This window comes from Pinus tabuliformis, chromosome 2_2 (assembly GCF_031772625.1).
Source record: "Pinus tabuliformis cultivar Carrire ecotype Pingquan chromosome 2_2, CPIR1, whole genome shotgun sequence".
Lineage (NCBI taxonomy): Eukaryota > Viridiplantae > Streptophyta > Pinopsida > Pinales > Pinaceae > Pinus > Pinus tabuliformis.
In genome coordinates this window covers 793,404,785-793,422,506 of record NC_142300.1, presented here as the reverse complement: position 1 = coordinate 793,422,506, position 17,722 = coordinate 793,404,785, and the positions used below count along the sequence as shown (strand labels likewise).

The window sequence follows — 17,722 nt, the reverse complement described above, 5'->3', positions numbered from 1 at the left end:
TAATGTATGGAATTGTTGCTTAAATAATGTGCTAATTATGCCCTAATTATTGAAAATTAATTTTGGAAGGCTTTCTAGTAGAGTAGTGTATATGTTATCCAATGTATGGATTGTAATGAATGTTCCGAGTGGATGAATATCTTTAAATTCTACATGAAACGTCAATATCTTTTGAAGTAGCTAAATGTTTGAAATTGGTACTACATAGGGCATCAATTTCGAGCCTCCTTGGGGACGTTTTATCTCATCTTGAACATCCTAAGACTGCATATGCCCAAAGGACAAGGCACTAATCTAAGTCCTTGGTGGTCATCTCTTCTTTTAATCCATCATTTTTCCTCTCAAAATTCAGCCCTTTCAAGGCTAGGGTGAAAATATAGGGCTTGCAATGAATTTTAGAGAGGAGACCTTTTGGGAATTTGAGAGCCTAAACATCAAGCTTAGAGTCTAGGCAAGTTTGGTGGGCATCCACTTGAGTTTAATCCATAAAATCTCTTGCCCTAGGTGTTCCTCCAAGAGGGAAACCCTAGTTCCTTCTCCCTCAACTTGGGGACTTCTTTAAAGGTTGTATGAGCTTAGTACTTGTCGAAGTATATCTCAAGAAGCCTTTTCTCTCGGGCCTTGACCTTGTGAATACCTATTAACATCAAAAAACCTCAAAATCCTAGGTCTTGTGCCTTCTTTTCTAGGGTTTTTTCTTCGAGAGTAATTTGTTTCTTGAAGCCTTGTACCTTTATTGAGCCTCTCTTTTGAATGAGCTCTAGCTTGATCACTTCGTGTCCTATACCTACCACGTATGTTCTGAGTGAGCTCCTTCCTACTAGGACTCCTCCCATCTATGAAAGTCCATAAAGAGAAGGGGACCTTGGCTATGGCCACAGTGGGCCATTGTCCCATTGTTATCACTTAGTCTAGCTCTTTGTCCTATAGCTTTTCCCTCCTTAGGGTCTACTAGATTTTGTGGTAACAGTTCCCACACTTTTTGCAACTCCTCCAGCTGCAGCACCAAGCCTCAATGATTCCCTTTCATCTTTCTTCTTTACCAATATCAAGAATTGAATAAAGTGGCAATATGAACAATTTTCAAGGTAGATGAGGTAGATGCAAGGAAAATCCACTTCATGCCTTGTAATTTTGGCAAAGGTGGTATTTCAAGTAGTTGATTCTATCATTTAGTTCTTAAACATGCATCTTGCACCTAAACCTCAATTATGAGGATATTGGCTCGCCATATTTCCATAGTGGGTCAAATGCCTTTATCGTTGTTGTAGAGCATTGAATAAACCTAGGGTACAAAAAGAAATGGAAATAAACACAAAAAAAATGTTACAAATAAAAAATTAGACCTAGATGAGCGTTAAATATCCCATTAAATATCGACAAGAAAAATCAACTCTAAGGGACATTGTAAATCCTATACTAAATCTTGGAAAACAAGGAAAATGCAGGCATAAACTTTTATACATACCTAAGAATATGGAAATTGTAGATTGGGATCAATACACGGTCCACAACAGCTTGGCTAATGGAAATGAAAACAATGGATCCTTGACTCGATAAAAGACAATGAGAAACTCCTTTACTCTCAATCCCCAACCTCTATTTACCAAAATGAGGGTTAAAAAACCCAAAAAAAAAAAGAAAAATCAAGAATAGAAGGTGTGCAGACATGGTGATATTGAAATATTATCGAAGAATATCACAATAATAAAGGGCAATAATATCATTTCTTTAAAATTCCAACACTAGTTATCTTGTAATTCCTTTTATACACACGTTTTCCAAACATAAGCACAACATGGAAAAGGTAATCTGGAAAGTTAGCACTTAGTCTAGCTCTCTGCCCTATAGCCTTTCCCTCCTTAGGGTCTGCTAGATTTTGTGGTAACAGTTCGCACACTTTTTACAACTCCACCAAGCCTCAATGATTCCCTTTCATCTTTCTTCATTACCAATATCAAGAATTGAATAAAGTGGCAATATGAACAATTTTAAAGGTAGATGCAAGGAAAATCCACTTCATGCCTTGTAATTTTGGTAAGGTGGTATTTCAAGTAATTGATTCCATCATTTAGTTCTTAAACACGCATCTTGCACCTAAACCTCGATCAATTATGAGGATATTGGCTCGCCATATTTCCATAGTGGGTCCAATGCCTTTATTGTTGTCCTAGAGCATTGAATAAACCCAGGGTACAAAAAGAAATGGAAATCAACACACAAAAAATGTTACAAATAAAAAATTAGAACTAGATGAGCGTTAAATCTCCCATTAAATATCGACAAGAAAAGGCAAATCTAAGGGACATTGTAAATCCTATTATAAATCTTGGAAAACGAGGAATACGCAAGCATAAACTATTATACATACCTACGAATATGGAAATTGTGGATTGGAATCGATACACTATCCACAATAGCTTGGCTAATGGAAATTAAAACAATGGATTCCTGACTCGATAAAAGACAATGAGAAACTCCTTTACTCTCGACCCCCTACCTCTATTTTCCAGAATGAGGGCTAAAAAACCCAAAAAAAAATAAAAGGAGTGCAAACATGGTGATATTGAAATATTATCGAAGAATGTCACAATAATAAAGGGCAATAATATCATTTCCTTTAAAATTCCAACACTATTTATCTTGTAATTCCTTTTATACATGTGTTTTCCAAACATAAGCACAACATGGAAAAGGTAGTCTGGAAAGTTGAATTGTCCATTAAAAACAATAACTTTTTATGGCTTGCTTTAGTAAATAAGGTGTTAACCTGGGACAATTTCAGCAAGAAGTCATGGGAAGTACCAGGTAGATGTGTACTCTGCAAACACAATGAAGATTTGCAGACCATCTATTAGTTCAATGTCCATTCACAAGAGAAGTTTGGGAAGAAATGCTGAACATACTTAATGTCAAAGGGAAATAGGAGGGAGAGTCCATTTCTAACTGTTTCAAAAGCTGGTGTCTGAAAGATCAAACTCAGATAATAGGGCTTTAACTTGTACAGCAGCATGGGAAACTTGGTTAGTCAGGACTCATACGATTGTATATCTGGTAGCTATGGAGCAGGTGGAATTCTTCATCTGTCTGTTTCTCATCACAATTGTTCAAAGCAGTCTTCAGTGAGGGAATTAATAACACTGCACAGATGAGTTCCCTATGGATACTATTAAACCTAGCAGTCAGAAAAGGTATTTCAAGAGTCCAAATATTAGGGGACTCAAAGTTGGAGAATAACTGGGCTAGTGGGAAAAGCAAGATAGAAAATCTAAATCAAATCCAATAATGGAAAGAAACTTCGAAGAAGAAGGATTGAAGTGATTTTGTTCCAGCATGTGTATCGTGCATTAAATGTCACAGCTGATAGGTTATCAAAAGGATCAGTATTGCTACAGGAAATTCATTTGGTGACAGTGAAAATATGGTTCTTAGTCTCAAGAGGTCACAATTCTCTGCAAAGACAAAGAGAGGTAATTAATTACAAAGACAAGTTTGACAACTTCTCTAACATCATCAAGGTCACATACTCATTATTAGGCAATAAATTTGGTCATGGACAGAGGCAAGGACATATTTGCTATGTTACCATTTAAACGATTGTACTTTGTCAATCTTGTTAATGATCCATAACGATAGCATTGTTTATTCATTCTCCACAGCCACTCTGCATAGGATATAATTTTCTAGGAAAATCATTCTTGTATTGGAATCCTTTACTTTTAGAACTCTGTCACGAGCCTATAAAAACAAGTAATAATAGTCGTTGTGTGAGTATTAATGTAAAGTTTTGTAGATGTTCTATGCTAAGAGCAATTTCACTTTTCTCACAGCAATCATACAAGTAGATAAGCAAAATGCAGATAGAACATATAAGCAGATCTTACAGAAGACAAATCAGAAACAAGAAAAATGAATGTGTTCGTTTCGGCGGTCAACAGGCTGCTTCAACCAGCAAAGTCTCCTTTGGTCAGCCAGCCCAGCATGTGTCACAACAACCCTCCTGGTAGCTCGTACTTTTAGGATGAGAGAGGAAGATGTGAGTTGAGTTGTGTTCAAATTCTCTCCAACTTTTCCTGTATATATATCCATCAATGAAGGTGTGTGACACATCTGTTGGGCATGTGAGCCTACATTACAAAACTGGCTGACCTTGCACATATAATTTATTAAGAATAATAAATTCAAAATATAAGTTCTGCTCATCGGATTAAGACTATTTTTATATGGATTTTACACCTCTCAGAAAGAGGAATCCAACAAAAATATTAGCCTCTTAATCTGAGCATCAGAACATGGAGTTTGGACCTAGTTGTCCAATTTTAACACTCCCTCTCAACTAGGGAGAACTCCATCTATTAGTGCAATTAACATCGTGAGTCATCCCGCCGAAACTTGCTTTGCTGGCTTCTTTATTTCAGAACAGAAGTGGGTCAGTCACAAAGACATCATTCCCCGACTGACATAATCAGTCCAGAGGTCCCAGACCTCACAAATCTTGATCCCAGATCAAGTGGTTGGACCATGCCATCCTAGATAGAGAGTACGGCAATCTCTGATGCGTCCATCAGTCTTTGCTAATAGTCTCTAGCTTTTCCACACCTCATTGGCCAAATGAGAGGTACTTCCCATGAGCCCTGAACTCAATGGGTAGGATGCATACGGGGCACAGATTAAATGAGTGGCGAACCAGCTCAATAATCACAAGGGTGGGGCAGAAGCATTATGAGTGCTTATAGCTCCGAGAAGCTATCCCCAAAGCCCCCCAGAGCTCCCAGAGCTCATCGTCCAACAGGACCCATATCATAGGGTCTTTCCACGACACCAAGATTCTCACGGAAGGTTAGGAACTTGACCTTCCCCAGGGGCTTAGTGAGAATATCCGCGACCTGCTCATCAGTTCCTATATGATCGAGCCTTACGGCGCCTCGCTGTACCATATCCCGGATAAAGTGGTACCTGATATCAATATGCTTGGATCAGTCGTGGAACACAGGATTCTCAGTCATACGAATCCCACTCTGATTATCACAGAGTATTACAGTGGTATCTAGCACATGTTGGAACAGCTCACTAAAGAGCTTCCTCAACCAAACTGCTTCATAACAGGCCATACTAGCAGCAATGTATTCGGCCTCCGCGGTGCTCAAAGCCACCGACTTCTGCTTCCTGCTCATCCATGAGATCGAAGCAGAACCAAGATTGAAACAGCATCCAGATGTGCTCTTACGATCCACCACACTGCCAGCCCAATCGGCATCAGTATATCCCCGGAGTATCACACTCCCGGCAGTGTATCTCAGCCCATGGTTTATCGTGCCCCGAAGATATCTCAAAAGATTCTTGGCACCAACCCAGTGAAAATGATGAGGCTCAACCATCTGTTGACTCAAAGTATTCACTGCAAAACATATGTCCGGACGGGTGTTCACTAAGAACATCAAAGCTCCTATGAGTTGACGATACTCAGTAGGATTGGCCAAGATAGGCCCTGCAGCGCTGCCACTCAACTTCTTAAAGTTGAGTTCCATTGGTGTCGACACGGACTTACAGTCCACCATCCCAAATCTTTCCAGAAGCTTCACAATATACTTTCCTTGAGAGAGGAGAATCTCTCCAGGTCTCTGCCAGACCTCCAGGCCTAGGAAATAGTGCATCAGTCCTAGGTCTTTCATCTCGAACTCTGCAGCAAGCTCCCTCTTACATTGATGAATGAGAGGGTCATCACCTGTCAGGAAGAGGTCGTCCACATACAGCACTAGAATGAGAGGCTTTCCTTCCTCAACCTTAAAGTAAAGGTTTGGATCAGCATTGCTTCGAGTGAAGCCCAGCTTCATCAAGTAACTATCCATCCTCTCATACCAAGCTCTGGGTGCTTGCTTTAACCCATAGAGGGCTTTCTTCAACCTGCAGACATAAGTGTCTCGATCTTGAACTTCAAATCCCAGAGGTTGTTCTACATACACCTCTTCCTTTATTGCACCATGCAGAAAAGCGGTCTTGACATCCATCTGATGAAGACTCCATCCTTGCGTAGCAGCAAGGGCTATGATGGATCGGATGGTGGTATATCGAGTCACAGGTGCAAATATATCGTCATAGTCAATTCCTTCCTTTTGAGAGAAGCCACGGGCAACAAATCTTGCCTTAAACTTTTCAGCACTCCCATCAGATCCATGTTTAATCTTGTAGAGCCATTTAGCGGTGACAACAGATTTGTCCTTCGGTCTCGAGACCACATCCCAGACATCATTCTTCATAATAGCCTCATATTCTTCATGCATAGCATCCTTCCAGACTTGATGCTTGATGGCTTCCTCAAAAGATCCAGGTTCAGATTGTATAATAGTACTCATGGCAGCTAGATACCCTTGGTATCTACACGGCTTCTTGCTTTCTTGGAATGTTCCCCTTGGGGCAGCATGACCCTCAGCATCTTCGAGGGTGTCCCTGAGCCATGATGGCCTCTTTCCTAGAGAAGGGGAAGGATCAATAGGGTCCATTGGCCCTTCAACATCAGGCATAGTCTCATCCTGGGGTTCTTCCAGATTTCCAGGTCTTTCTTCATGGTTTTCTTCAGATCTAGGAAGATCTACTACTTTCTTCAGGGAAGCATCTTCGTCAAAAGTGACATCATGGCTTATCTCTACTTCTCTTTGACCAGGTACATAGACTCTATATGCCTTAGAAGTCTCACTGTAGCCCACAAACATTCCTTTCTTCCCAGTAGCATCCAGCTTACTTCTCTTTTCTTTCGGCACATGAAAATAGACAGGACATCCAAAAATTCTAAAATGTGAGACATCAGGTTTCTTACCAGAGAAAAACTCTTCGGGAGTTTTGGAGTCCAAAGCGGAATGAGGGCATCGGTTTTGAATGTACACAGCAGTATTTGCAGCTTCTCCCCACAGAAACTTTGGAAGACCCTGGTCACATAGCATGGCACGGGCAGCTTCCACAATAGTCCTATTCTTGCGTTCAGCAACACCATTTTGCTCAGGAGTATATGCAGTGGTAGTCTCCCTCTTAATGCCAGCTTCTCTGCAAAAGTCTTTGAACTCATTTGACTCATATTCAGTGCCATTGTCAGTCCTCAAAATCTTGATCTTCTTTCCGGTCATATTTTCCACCAAGGCTTTGAAGGTACAGAACCACATGAAAGCCTCATCCTTCTTCTTCAAGAAGTATATCCAGGTTTTGCGAGAGAAGTCATCAGTAAATGTCATATAGTAAGAACATCCCCCAGGGATGTTACAGGCAACATACCGGAAAGATCAGAATGGACCAGTTGCAATATCTCAGATGTCTTTGTGACACTTGAGGGGAAAGGTCCCCTTGTATGTTTTCCTTCAGCACAGCCCTTACATACACCTTTATGATTATTTCCAAAATCAGGCATCCCTGTCACCACCTTCCTTGCTTCGGGAAGAGCCTTGTAATGAAGGTGTCCAAATCTTCGGTGCCATAGTTCGGTTTGACGGATAGTATCACAAGTCATAGCTCCCAACGGACTCCCTCCAACCTGGTAGAGTGTACCAACTCTAAAACCAATTGAGATAGCTTCCTTGAAGCTCTTCTTCCACATGAGTACCTTTCCATCAGAGAAAGTTACATTGAATCCTTTGTCTTCCATGGCAGATACAGACACAAGGTTCTTCTTCAATTTGGGTACATAGAGTACATCTTGTGACTATTTTTCCTTTAAGATCGAGATCATAACTATGCTTAGATTAATACTGTACCTTGAGATATGTCAAGACAGTATATGCTATACCGAGACCATAATTGAGATCTTGACTGCATCTGGAGGTATGCCAATACAGAGTGTTCTCTGTTGGATAACATCATTACATATATACTGAGACCATGACTGTGTTTTCTTCCTACACCGAGATCTTCATGAGATCGTTCATTATGCCAAGACAAATATCATTGAGAGGCTTTACTTCTGAGTTACCCATCCGAGAAATATAGGACCACTGTACTCATCCGAAGTACTGAACCACTGTAATTTCCTCTGAAGAATATCAGATGAATCCTAGTTCTGTGTGATTGTAATTACCCCGAAGTTTCAGAGATATTCGAGATTCCTGTACTACTGTACTTGTTATGATTATGCCGAGAATGTATACCGAGACTGATACAGGAATATCTGCATCAAAGATATGTCGAGATTGTCATAGCAAACGTAGGATCATTGTTATCACTGCGGTTAGTTATTATGTCAATACTGTACCTCTGAAAGAGCGGAGATATCTTTATGCTGAGATTGTCATATCAATCTATTCATGTAATGCAGAGACTTTCATTATAAGGATTAGGTCTCTGTTGAGAATCTATATAGCTCAGACCTCATTGCAGTGTCCTTATCCGAGATCTTCATTTCCTTATCCATCCGAGTTTTGTGCCTTTAATTCATAGGTATGCCGAGAGAATATTTAGCCCAGTTCATGGATCAATTCTGCGTCCTCATCATACCTTCGAGTTCTGGTCATGACTGTACCTAATACCCCGGTCGAGGTGCAGTCATACCCTAATGCGGGCCTGCTTCTTCATGCGAGATTTTGGAGCGAGGAAATGCGAGATCTTCTTCCTTGATTGCGAGCTTTGTTCCTCCTTGATTGCGGTTCCTTGACTCGAAAATTCAGAGAGACAAATGTGAGATTTTCCTTGTGTTCTATCCAACCGAGATTTAGCTTGACTGCACCTTATACCCATCCGAGGTGCAGTCAAGCCCTTCACCGAAAATCCCTGCGGCTCTGCTCCATCTAGAATATGTGAAATTTCAGAGAGAATTTGCGAGTTGAGTTCATCTTCTTAAGCTACGTCAACATAAACGAGTCTCTGCGTTTAGGCTTCAACAAACAGCGTGTTATTTATCACCGCGGCTAGATGACAGTGGCACCCTAGACTGCGTATAGAAGTCCCTTAAGTGCTTCGTATAGAAGCTTCCTTTTACTGCGATTATCATATGGCCAGCGTAATGCTAGGCGTAAGGTCAGCGTAATGCCATGCGTATATGTATGAAGTGTTTCCATGAACAGCACTTCCTGAACAGCGTATAGAGATTCATCATGAATAGCATATAGGTTTGCATACTGACTGTAATTTAGGGCATCATCTGCCTGAGAGCTAGGGCATCATCTAGGCCAGCGTATTCTATGATCTCTCCTTCTCCAAAAACCCAAGACGTGGAGAGGAGGAGATCACTCAAGAATCCATTTTCTTCGATGATGATTGCTATAGATAGAGTTTGTCTTCACCTCAGCTCCGATACCATGTAAAGTTTTGTAGATGTTCTATGCTAAGAGCAATTTCACTTTTCTCACAGCAATCATACAAGTAGATAAGCAAAATGCAGATAGAACATATAAGCAGATCTTACAGAAGACAAATCAGAAACAAGAAAAATGAATGTGTTCGTTTCGGCGGTCAACAGGATGCTTCAACCAGCAAAGTCTCCTTTGGTCAGCCAGCCCAGCATGTGTCACAACAACCCTCCTGGTAGCTCGTACTTTTAGGATGAGAGAGGAAGATGTGAGTTGAGTTGTGTTCAAATTCTCTCCAACTTTTCCTGTATATATATCCATCAATGAGGGTGTGTGACACATCTGTTGGGCATGTGAGCCTACATTACAAAACTGGCTGACCTTGCACATATAATTTATTAAGAATAATAAATTCAAAATATAAGTTCTGCTCATCGGATTAAGACTATTTTTATATGGATTTTACACCTCTCAAAAAGAGGAATCCAACAAAAATATTAGCCTCTTAATCTGAGCATCAGAACATGGAGTTTGGACCTAGTTGTCCAATTTTAACAATTAAAGTATGAGTTAGAACAAAGATTCAAAATCATAGTTGCTGATGTTTTCTTTATAAGGACACTTAAAGATTTGTCTTCACTGTTCTATGCATGACATATGAAGCATGTGAGAAATCTCGCTACTTTTAGTTGATCTCCTATCGCATACTTGGCACGTATCCAAAATTAAAACATAAATGCAATTAGCATGCTCGCACTAATGTTATTGTTTCAGTCCAGACTCTATATTATTGAAAGTGTTGAAATATGACAACAAATATGTAATTATGGGTAAAATTTAAAGTTACTGTCAGTTAGTTTTTATAACGGGATTCATAACGAGAGGGAGTTATGTAACAGAGGAAATGCCCATATTAATTGGGATGGCCCGAGAGGCTTGTATGATGGAGAATCATCTTTGATTAATATATTTCCAATCCCTTGCCCCGTGGAGGTTTCCTTGATACCCTGTCAAGGTTTTACCATGTAAAATCACCTTGTGTTAATGTGTGATTAAATTAGTCAGTTTTTATGCATTTCTTCTCATGTATGTTTGAATGTTGAATAACTCCTGCAATCCCAACAATTGGTATCAGAGCCTGAGAGAAATCCGCCATTGTGAGGGTAGTGAAGTAATTTTTTTCTGTGAGCCTCTGTCGCCATCAAGTAAAGAGCCCCGCTCAGTTTTTTGAAAGGAGGAGAGAGAGAGGTGCCCCTGCCACTGGAAAAAAACTCTGCCACCAAAAAAGGAGAGGTCCTACCACTGGAAAAAGCTGTTGGAAAAAGACTTTGATGCCAAGAAAGGAGAGGTCCTTCCACTCGAAAAAGAGCCTGCCACTGGAGAGAAAAGTACAATTCAATTGCTACTGCCTGCCGCTGGAGAGAAAGGTGCAGTTCAATTGCTGGAGCGCGAAGGACAAAAAAAAAACCGCTTGCTAGTTAAGCGTGCAGGAAAACTGAGATGCAGAGAGTCGTTTTTTTAAGAAACAGAGGTATTTTGTTGTTGCTGCCAAAGAAAGAGTCATTGCAGATTATCCCGCTAGTAGAAGAGGCCACCTGTTGTAGGAGAGTCGTCGCTGGAAAGTCCGGAAGAGGGCTTCCACTGCTGCTGACCGAGAAAGGAAGTCTTGGAACAGGGTTTCTGTTAAAATTGGCAACTAGGGCCAAACTCCATGTGGTCAGCTTATTTATGGCAGCTGATATTTTTATTGGATCCCTGTCATCGAGAGGTGTAGGATTGATCTAAAGATCATCTGATTCCGATAAGTATTTTTGGAAATATGAATTTATTTTGATTATGAAATTATTATCAAGCCGACCAGCAACTTGAGTAGGCTCAAAAGCCCAATAGACGTGTCTATTCATCATCTACGTTTTAGTATAAATAGAAGAAGATTTGAAGTCATTTGCACACACTCTTTATGTGATCTCCTCTCCACGTCTTGGGTTTTTGGAGAAGGAGAGACACTAAAGAGTACGCTGGCCTTGTACGATGCCCTAGCCGCAGTGAATCTAACTGCAGAGAGGATGATGCCCTAGCCACAGCCAAATGGAGAGCACTAGCCGCAAATTGAAGGAGATCTATCTGCTGTCTTGGGGAGCTGCAATACACAGTCTAAAGAAGCCCTAATCCGTGGACTAAAGGAGGCCCTAACTGCCATTGAAAGAAGTCTAATACACAGTGTCTTAACGCTGTCATGGAGAACCCTAACCACAGTCAATGAAGCCAGCCCTATAGATGCAGTCATGGAGGATGAAAGACTAGGCCGCAGTTTAAGGAGGGTTTATGTGCCCTAACCGCAGTCAGTACAAGCCCTAGCCGCAGTCATAGAGTTGGCTCTCAAACGTTGTCTAATTCTGCACAGAAAGGAGGTTTCAAATGCAGCTTTAATACACTGTTCAAAGGAAGTCTTTAATACGCTGTTAAGTGTAGCACTTATCCACACAAGAGCCAGGACATCTAGCCGCTGTCAAGTAAGCTTAAACGCTGTCCAGAAGTGACCTCTCCACGGCTTGTAAGGTTCTGTCTCATAAGAAGGCTCTATCATTACAGTCATCAAGGAGATGCCTCAAGACGTTGTTAAGGAGCCCTAAATGCAGCCAGAATCGCTGTAGGTGACAGCGTAGTATCAAGGTCATGAATAGCCATGAATTCATGATTTGTCTAGACCTGTTGGAAGATTCGATAAGCTACAGCTAGCTGCTTTGCTAGGCTGATATGCATATGACTGTGTAATAAAACAACAGAAGTATATTGTTGCAGCATGATGAAGCAACGAGAAGGTAGAACAGCAGCATGAAGGGCACATTAGCAAGGACAGCTTAATGATCATGGGCAGCATGATGCATGGGCAGCATGAAGCATTATGATGAATGGGCAGCATGATAAATGAGATCATGGGCAGCATGATGCATAGGCAACATGAAGCATAATGATCATGGGCAGCATGATGTATGAGATCATGGACAGCATGATGTATGGGTAGCATAGTGATCATGAGCAGCATGATGATGCATGATGCAGCATGATGATGCATGATGCAGCATGATGGTGCTACACGGTAAGGTGCAGCAAATGGACGAGATGCAGCACTATGATAGGTGAGGAAGTCACCTTAGAAAATCAGTTGAAGCAATGTGTCCTCAACTGATATCTATAGATATCAAAAGTCAAAGTGTTGACTTCTATTGTAAATGTACTATCTCTCTCACTTTCTCTGTTGAACTTTGAAGAACATAAAAGAAGAATTGATCAAGGGTTTCCCCACATTGTGGGGTTTGTCCCTAGCTAACGCCACATCGTGTGTCCTCTTGTCTTGGCTTGTCTTCTGCGATTTATGTTTATGTTCTATCTGCAATTTACTTTAACGCTGATGTGATTGCTAATCTGGAAAAGATATCAAGCTAACTATGAAAATTTAAATAAATTGCTCTAGCATAGAACATACCTAAAATTAACAATTTCTGCAAACCTCTGTGGAAGAACCAGTCAAAGAAAAAAAATCGGGTACAAAATAGCAGCACTATTTTTTTTCACTATGAAGGCCGGGTAATTGTTATTTTTTTACAGCAAAATTTGTTGAATGATTATGAAGTAGGGTTTGAATTTCTTTTTTAAGGAGAGACTTCTAGAGGAAAAGATGAAGAAGATGCAAAGGAAACTATTGAAGTTTCAGAACCAGTTCAGCAACCAGTCACTCTAAGAAGGTCTACAAGGGAAAGAAAAACACCCAAAAGGTATGAAGATTCCGCTTCATCTTTTGCATTGATTACTGAAGATGGGTAACCTTCTTATTATCAGGAAGTAATTGATGATAAGGATAGCGGAAAATGGAAAAAGGCTATGGAAGAAGAAATGGATTCCTTAGCCAAGAACAATACCTGGGATCTTGTAGAACTTCCTGAAGGGAGAAGTGTTGTTGGATGCAAATAGGTCTTCAAATTGAAACGAAAAGTTGATGAAAGTATCGAAAGGTATAAGGCGAGGCTGGTAGCAAAAGGGTATTCTCAAGTTGAAGGTATTGACTTTCATGAGATTTTTTCCCCAGTTGTAAAACTTGTTTCTATTCGTACTGTGTTGGCACTAACTGCATTACTTGACCTTGAGTTAGAACAGTTAGATGTTAAAACAACTTTTCTACATGGTGATTTGGATGAAGATATATATATGGAACAACCAAAAGGTTTTGTACAAGGTCGCAACAAAAGATTAGTTTGCAAGCTCAAGAAATCATTGTATGGCATGAGGCAGTCTCCCAGGCAATGGTACAAGAAGTTTGACTCCTTCATGGTGAGCCAAAACTTTATTAGAAGTGAGTATGATCATTGTGTATACTTCAAGAGTTTCAATGGCATATTCATTATCTTTGTTTTGTATGTTGATGATATGCTTATTGCAAGCAAAAGCATGGAAGAGATCAACAGGTTAAAGGCTCAACTCTCTAGGACATTTGATATGAAGGATCTTGGAGCGGCAAAACATATATTGGGCATGGAGATACACAGAGACAAAAAAAATGGAAAGCTTTGGTTATCACAGCAAAAGTATGTGGAAAGAGTACTTGAAAAGTTTGGTATGAATAGTGTGAAACCTGTTAATGTTCCATTAGCTTCCCATTTTAAGCTTTCTTCGGTTTTGAGTCCTAGAACTGATGAAGAAAAGTAGTATATGTCTCGTGTACCATATGTAAATGTTATAGGCAACTTAATGTATGCAATGGTATCTACAAGACCTGACATTCACATGCAGTTGGAGTTGTCAGCAGGTTCATGTCAAATCCAGGTGAAGAACATTGGCGAGCAGTGAAATGGGTGCTTCGGTATTTAAGAGGCACAAGTGACCATTGCATCATCTTTAATGGTAGTGAAGGATCAATTTGCGGATATGTGGATGTTGATTATGCAAGTTATTTGGACAAAAGGAGATCTACTACAGATTATGTCTTTACTCTTGTAGGTGGAGCAATTAGCTAGATGTCAAAGCTTCAAGAAACAGTTGCATTGCCCACTTCCAAAGCAGAGTATATGGCTGCTTCAGATGCAAGTAAAGAAGCAATCCGGTTAAAGGGTCTACTTGATGAGATTAGAAGGGCGTAGGAGAAAGTGAATGTATTCTGTGACAATTAGAGTGGTATTCATTTGGCAACAAATCCAGCTTATCACAGCAAGACCAAGCACATTGATGTAAGGTATCATTTTCTGAGACATGTGATCGATGGTGGAAAAGTAGCTCTCAAGAAGGTCCATACACAAGAGAATTGTGCAGACATATTCACGAAGCCAGTTACAGTATAGAAGTTGCGATGGTGTTTGGCTTCTCTTGACTTGCAAAAGAGGTGATGAATGGCATGGGCAAGGGATTAGGAAAATTGTTGTCAAGGTGGAGTTTGTTGAAATATGACAACAAATATGTAATTATGGGTAAAATTTAAAATTACTATCAGTTAGTTTTTTATAATGGGATTCATAACGAGAAGGAGTTATGTAACGGAGAAAAAGACCATATTAATTGGGATGGCCCGAGAGGCTTGTATGATGGAGAATCATCTTTGATTAATAGATTTCCAATCCCTTGCCCCGTGGAGGTTTCCTTGATACCATGTCAAGGTTTTACCACGTAAAATCACGTCGTGTTAATGTGTGATTAAATTAGTCAGTTTTTTATGCATTTATTCTCATGTATGTTTGAATGTTGAATAACTACTGCAATCCCAACAGAAAGCTCAATAATAGAACATAGCAAAACTATTGTTTAATTGTAACATGCATACGGCATACTCTAATTTAGATGCTAATCGGTTGGTATAGATACTCTTTTTTTAAAAGATAAACAATGATTTAACTCCATCCAACTGTCTTTACCTCTGACATCCATTTTCCTGAAGATAGTCTTTATGTTGCAATGTCTAGGTCTTCATTGTAATTTATTACTGATATGGATGACCAAGAACCTTCTTACCCAAACTAATTACAACACTAAACGAGCATGTTGTTTTATAGAAATCCATGGAAGCTGAAACATACATTAATGGTGTGCAAAAACTACCAGACCAACCATGTCAAGACCATTTCATTTCATCAACTCGATGAGAAAATATCATGTGGTAGCTCTGTTCAGAGAACGGATTTCCATTGTCCTTCTCTTAACGAAACCTTTTAAAACTCTGCAATGATTAAAATCAAAGTGCAGAAGTTAAATACCTTCAAAATCCATTCACCCGGTGAAGGAACAGTAAGAATACTTTTCAATTAACATGGAATCTACAAAAAGGCCTCATATGTGACTTTTTGTGAAATTATAGATTCTTTGATTAGAGTTATTGACACTTTGTTGAAGATAAACATTATTATTAATCTTGCAGCCAGCGCATATAATTATAAATATTCATTCACATTGCAAGGAAGAACTAAACTTCAAATTTGATCGACGGTAGCCCATATCATGCTCGATGTGGATTTGGTGCAGTCACACTGCAGGATGTTCTGCCATGTCCACTAATTTATTTCCTGCAGAGTTTTTTCAATACCCTGTTCAGTTAAGCAAACTTAACCATCGAGGAAACCAAGCACTTCAACATCTTGTCCGCGAAAAAACGAACACAAATGCACCAATGAGAAACTTGCCTCCAAGGTGGAACCCATAAATAAGTACATATGGTCTTCTAAAATCACCATACGGAAAGGTCCACTAGGTTTCCGTGCTCGTAAATACATATATATAAACATTGATAGAGGCAGCAAAAGCCTTTAACCTTTAAACCCTAAATACGATTCTACTCCACAGCTCAGATGATATACATTGCCGGGTACTGTTTAGGGCTTAGAGTTTATGGTTAGAAATCCTTCAAAACCTACTCTCTTACTGTTATATCCAAACAATTCTAAGAGAATGAAAAAACCCCCGGAGAAAGCGTTAAAAAATTACCCGGGTAGACGATGTAACTGCGAAATCGTGAGGAGGTTCAGGGCAAAAATTGATGCAAGTAACGCCTGCAATCTGCCGGGAAACTTCCTTCTTCTTGAAGGATTTCCAGAAGCTCGAGTCAACGGCGCCTGGAGCGGGTTTTGAAGGGTACTCTTGTCGATCAAGTGGTATGAAGTCGCCGACGTTGTTCTCCGCCATTTCGAGGTCTTTTCTGTATATTCTAGGAGATTTTCTGTATATTATGGTAGCAGTGAAATAATGGAGGTCACTACACTAACGAGCCAGGCAGAGGGTGATGAGACCACTTAAACCCTGGGGTTTATGCCCAACGATGACATAACGCAGGATGAGCCGAAAAAACAACGCTACGCATTAATCGCTGCGATAATGACTGTGTAAGCTCACACATGGATATGCCACGTCGCTATATTAGATAGTTATGGTAATAATAAGGTAATGTCAATAATTAGCAATTGTGTTCGTATCTAATGATGTATTGAAAAATATAAAAAATTGTAATGTGTTAAAATATAATTTTTGTTTGGGGAGGTGATATTCGAAGAAAAATATAAAATAAAGTATGTATGGGGATTTGGGAGAGTTTTTAATAATCTTCTCTTTTTCTTTTTTGGGTGGGGTGGGGTGTGGGTTAGGAAGATAAGCATCCCTAATTTATTATTGTTGTTGATTCATTAGTGGTGATACAAAATTGCACAAGGTTATAAGAAACTATTAATCTTTGGACGACAACATTTTTCCATTGATATTTAGCATTATTTTTTATTAAAAAAAATTGATAATTTCAAATTTTATCATGTTAAAAGAGGAAATAATCAAAGGACGAACTATCAAGCAAATATGGGTGCAATTTTCCCCTAGGGGAATTGCATACTGATCTCGAGGTATCAACTTGTCGCGTCCACTAATGAGTGGATTAATTAAAATTACAGTGGAGTATAGGTGGACCATCGGGTTAAGAGCGGTTCAAAGGTATAACTCCTTAATTATCACCTCGGGGATGGTTACGGGAATGTTGGTAGTTGTCAAGGGACGCAATGTATTTAATAACAGGTGGGTGCGGCAGTGTTTAGCAACCATGAAATAGGACAAGTGGAATTTACCAAGTCGTTTATTAAATGGTGTTTTAGGTGAGTTTATTTCCAGTACTTTGGCATATCAACTCGCTTACAATGTGACGTTGCTTCGATTGGAGGAGTGTGCCATAATGGGTTTGCAAGTTGGGAGCTCTTTTAATTGTGAACTGATGGGAGTCTCATTGCAATTGGATCTCTTGGTTATAAATAAGAGTTGGGCAATGCATATTAGGAGCATAATAGTATTGGTGGAGGCAAGAATTACGAAGAAAATGGCATCAGCAAACTCAAGCAGTGGAAATGAAGCTAAGAACTTCGGGCGTAGCAAGAACGTAACACAGTTGATCAATAATTCAACCAAGTTAGTAGTAAAGGAGATTCAAGACCAGATAATGGTGA

The 17,722-nt window shown here is 39.8% G+C and overlaps 1 protein-coding gene across 1 annotated transcript in view; it reads right to left on the bottom strand.

The window, feature by feature from the left end:
- LOC149195074 (protein SLOW WALKER 1-like) overlaps nt 1-16,621 on the bottom strand; it is a 255,714-nt gene extending 239,093 nt beyond the window's left edge. Inside the window, exon 1 of the mRNA XM_089405238.1 lies at nt 16,230-16,621. Coding sequence (XP_089261364.1) covers nt 16,230-16,427 — 198 coding nt within the window. The 5' untranslated portion in view covers nt 16,428-16,621. The remainder of the gene's footprint in view (nt 1-16,229) is intronic.
- Nucleotides 16,622-17,722: the final 1,101 nt, after the last annotated feature.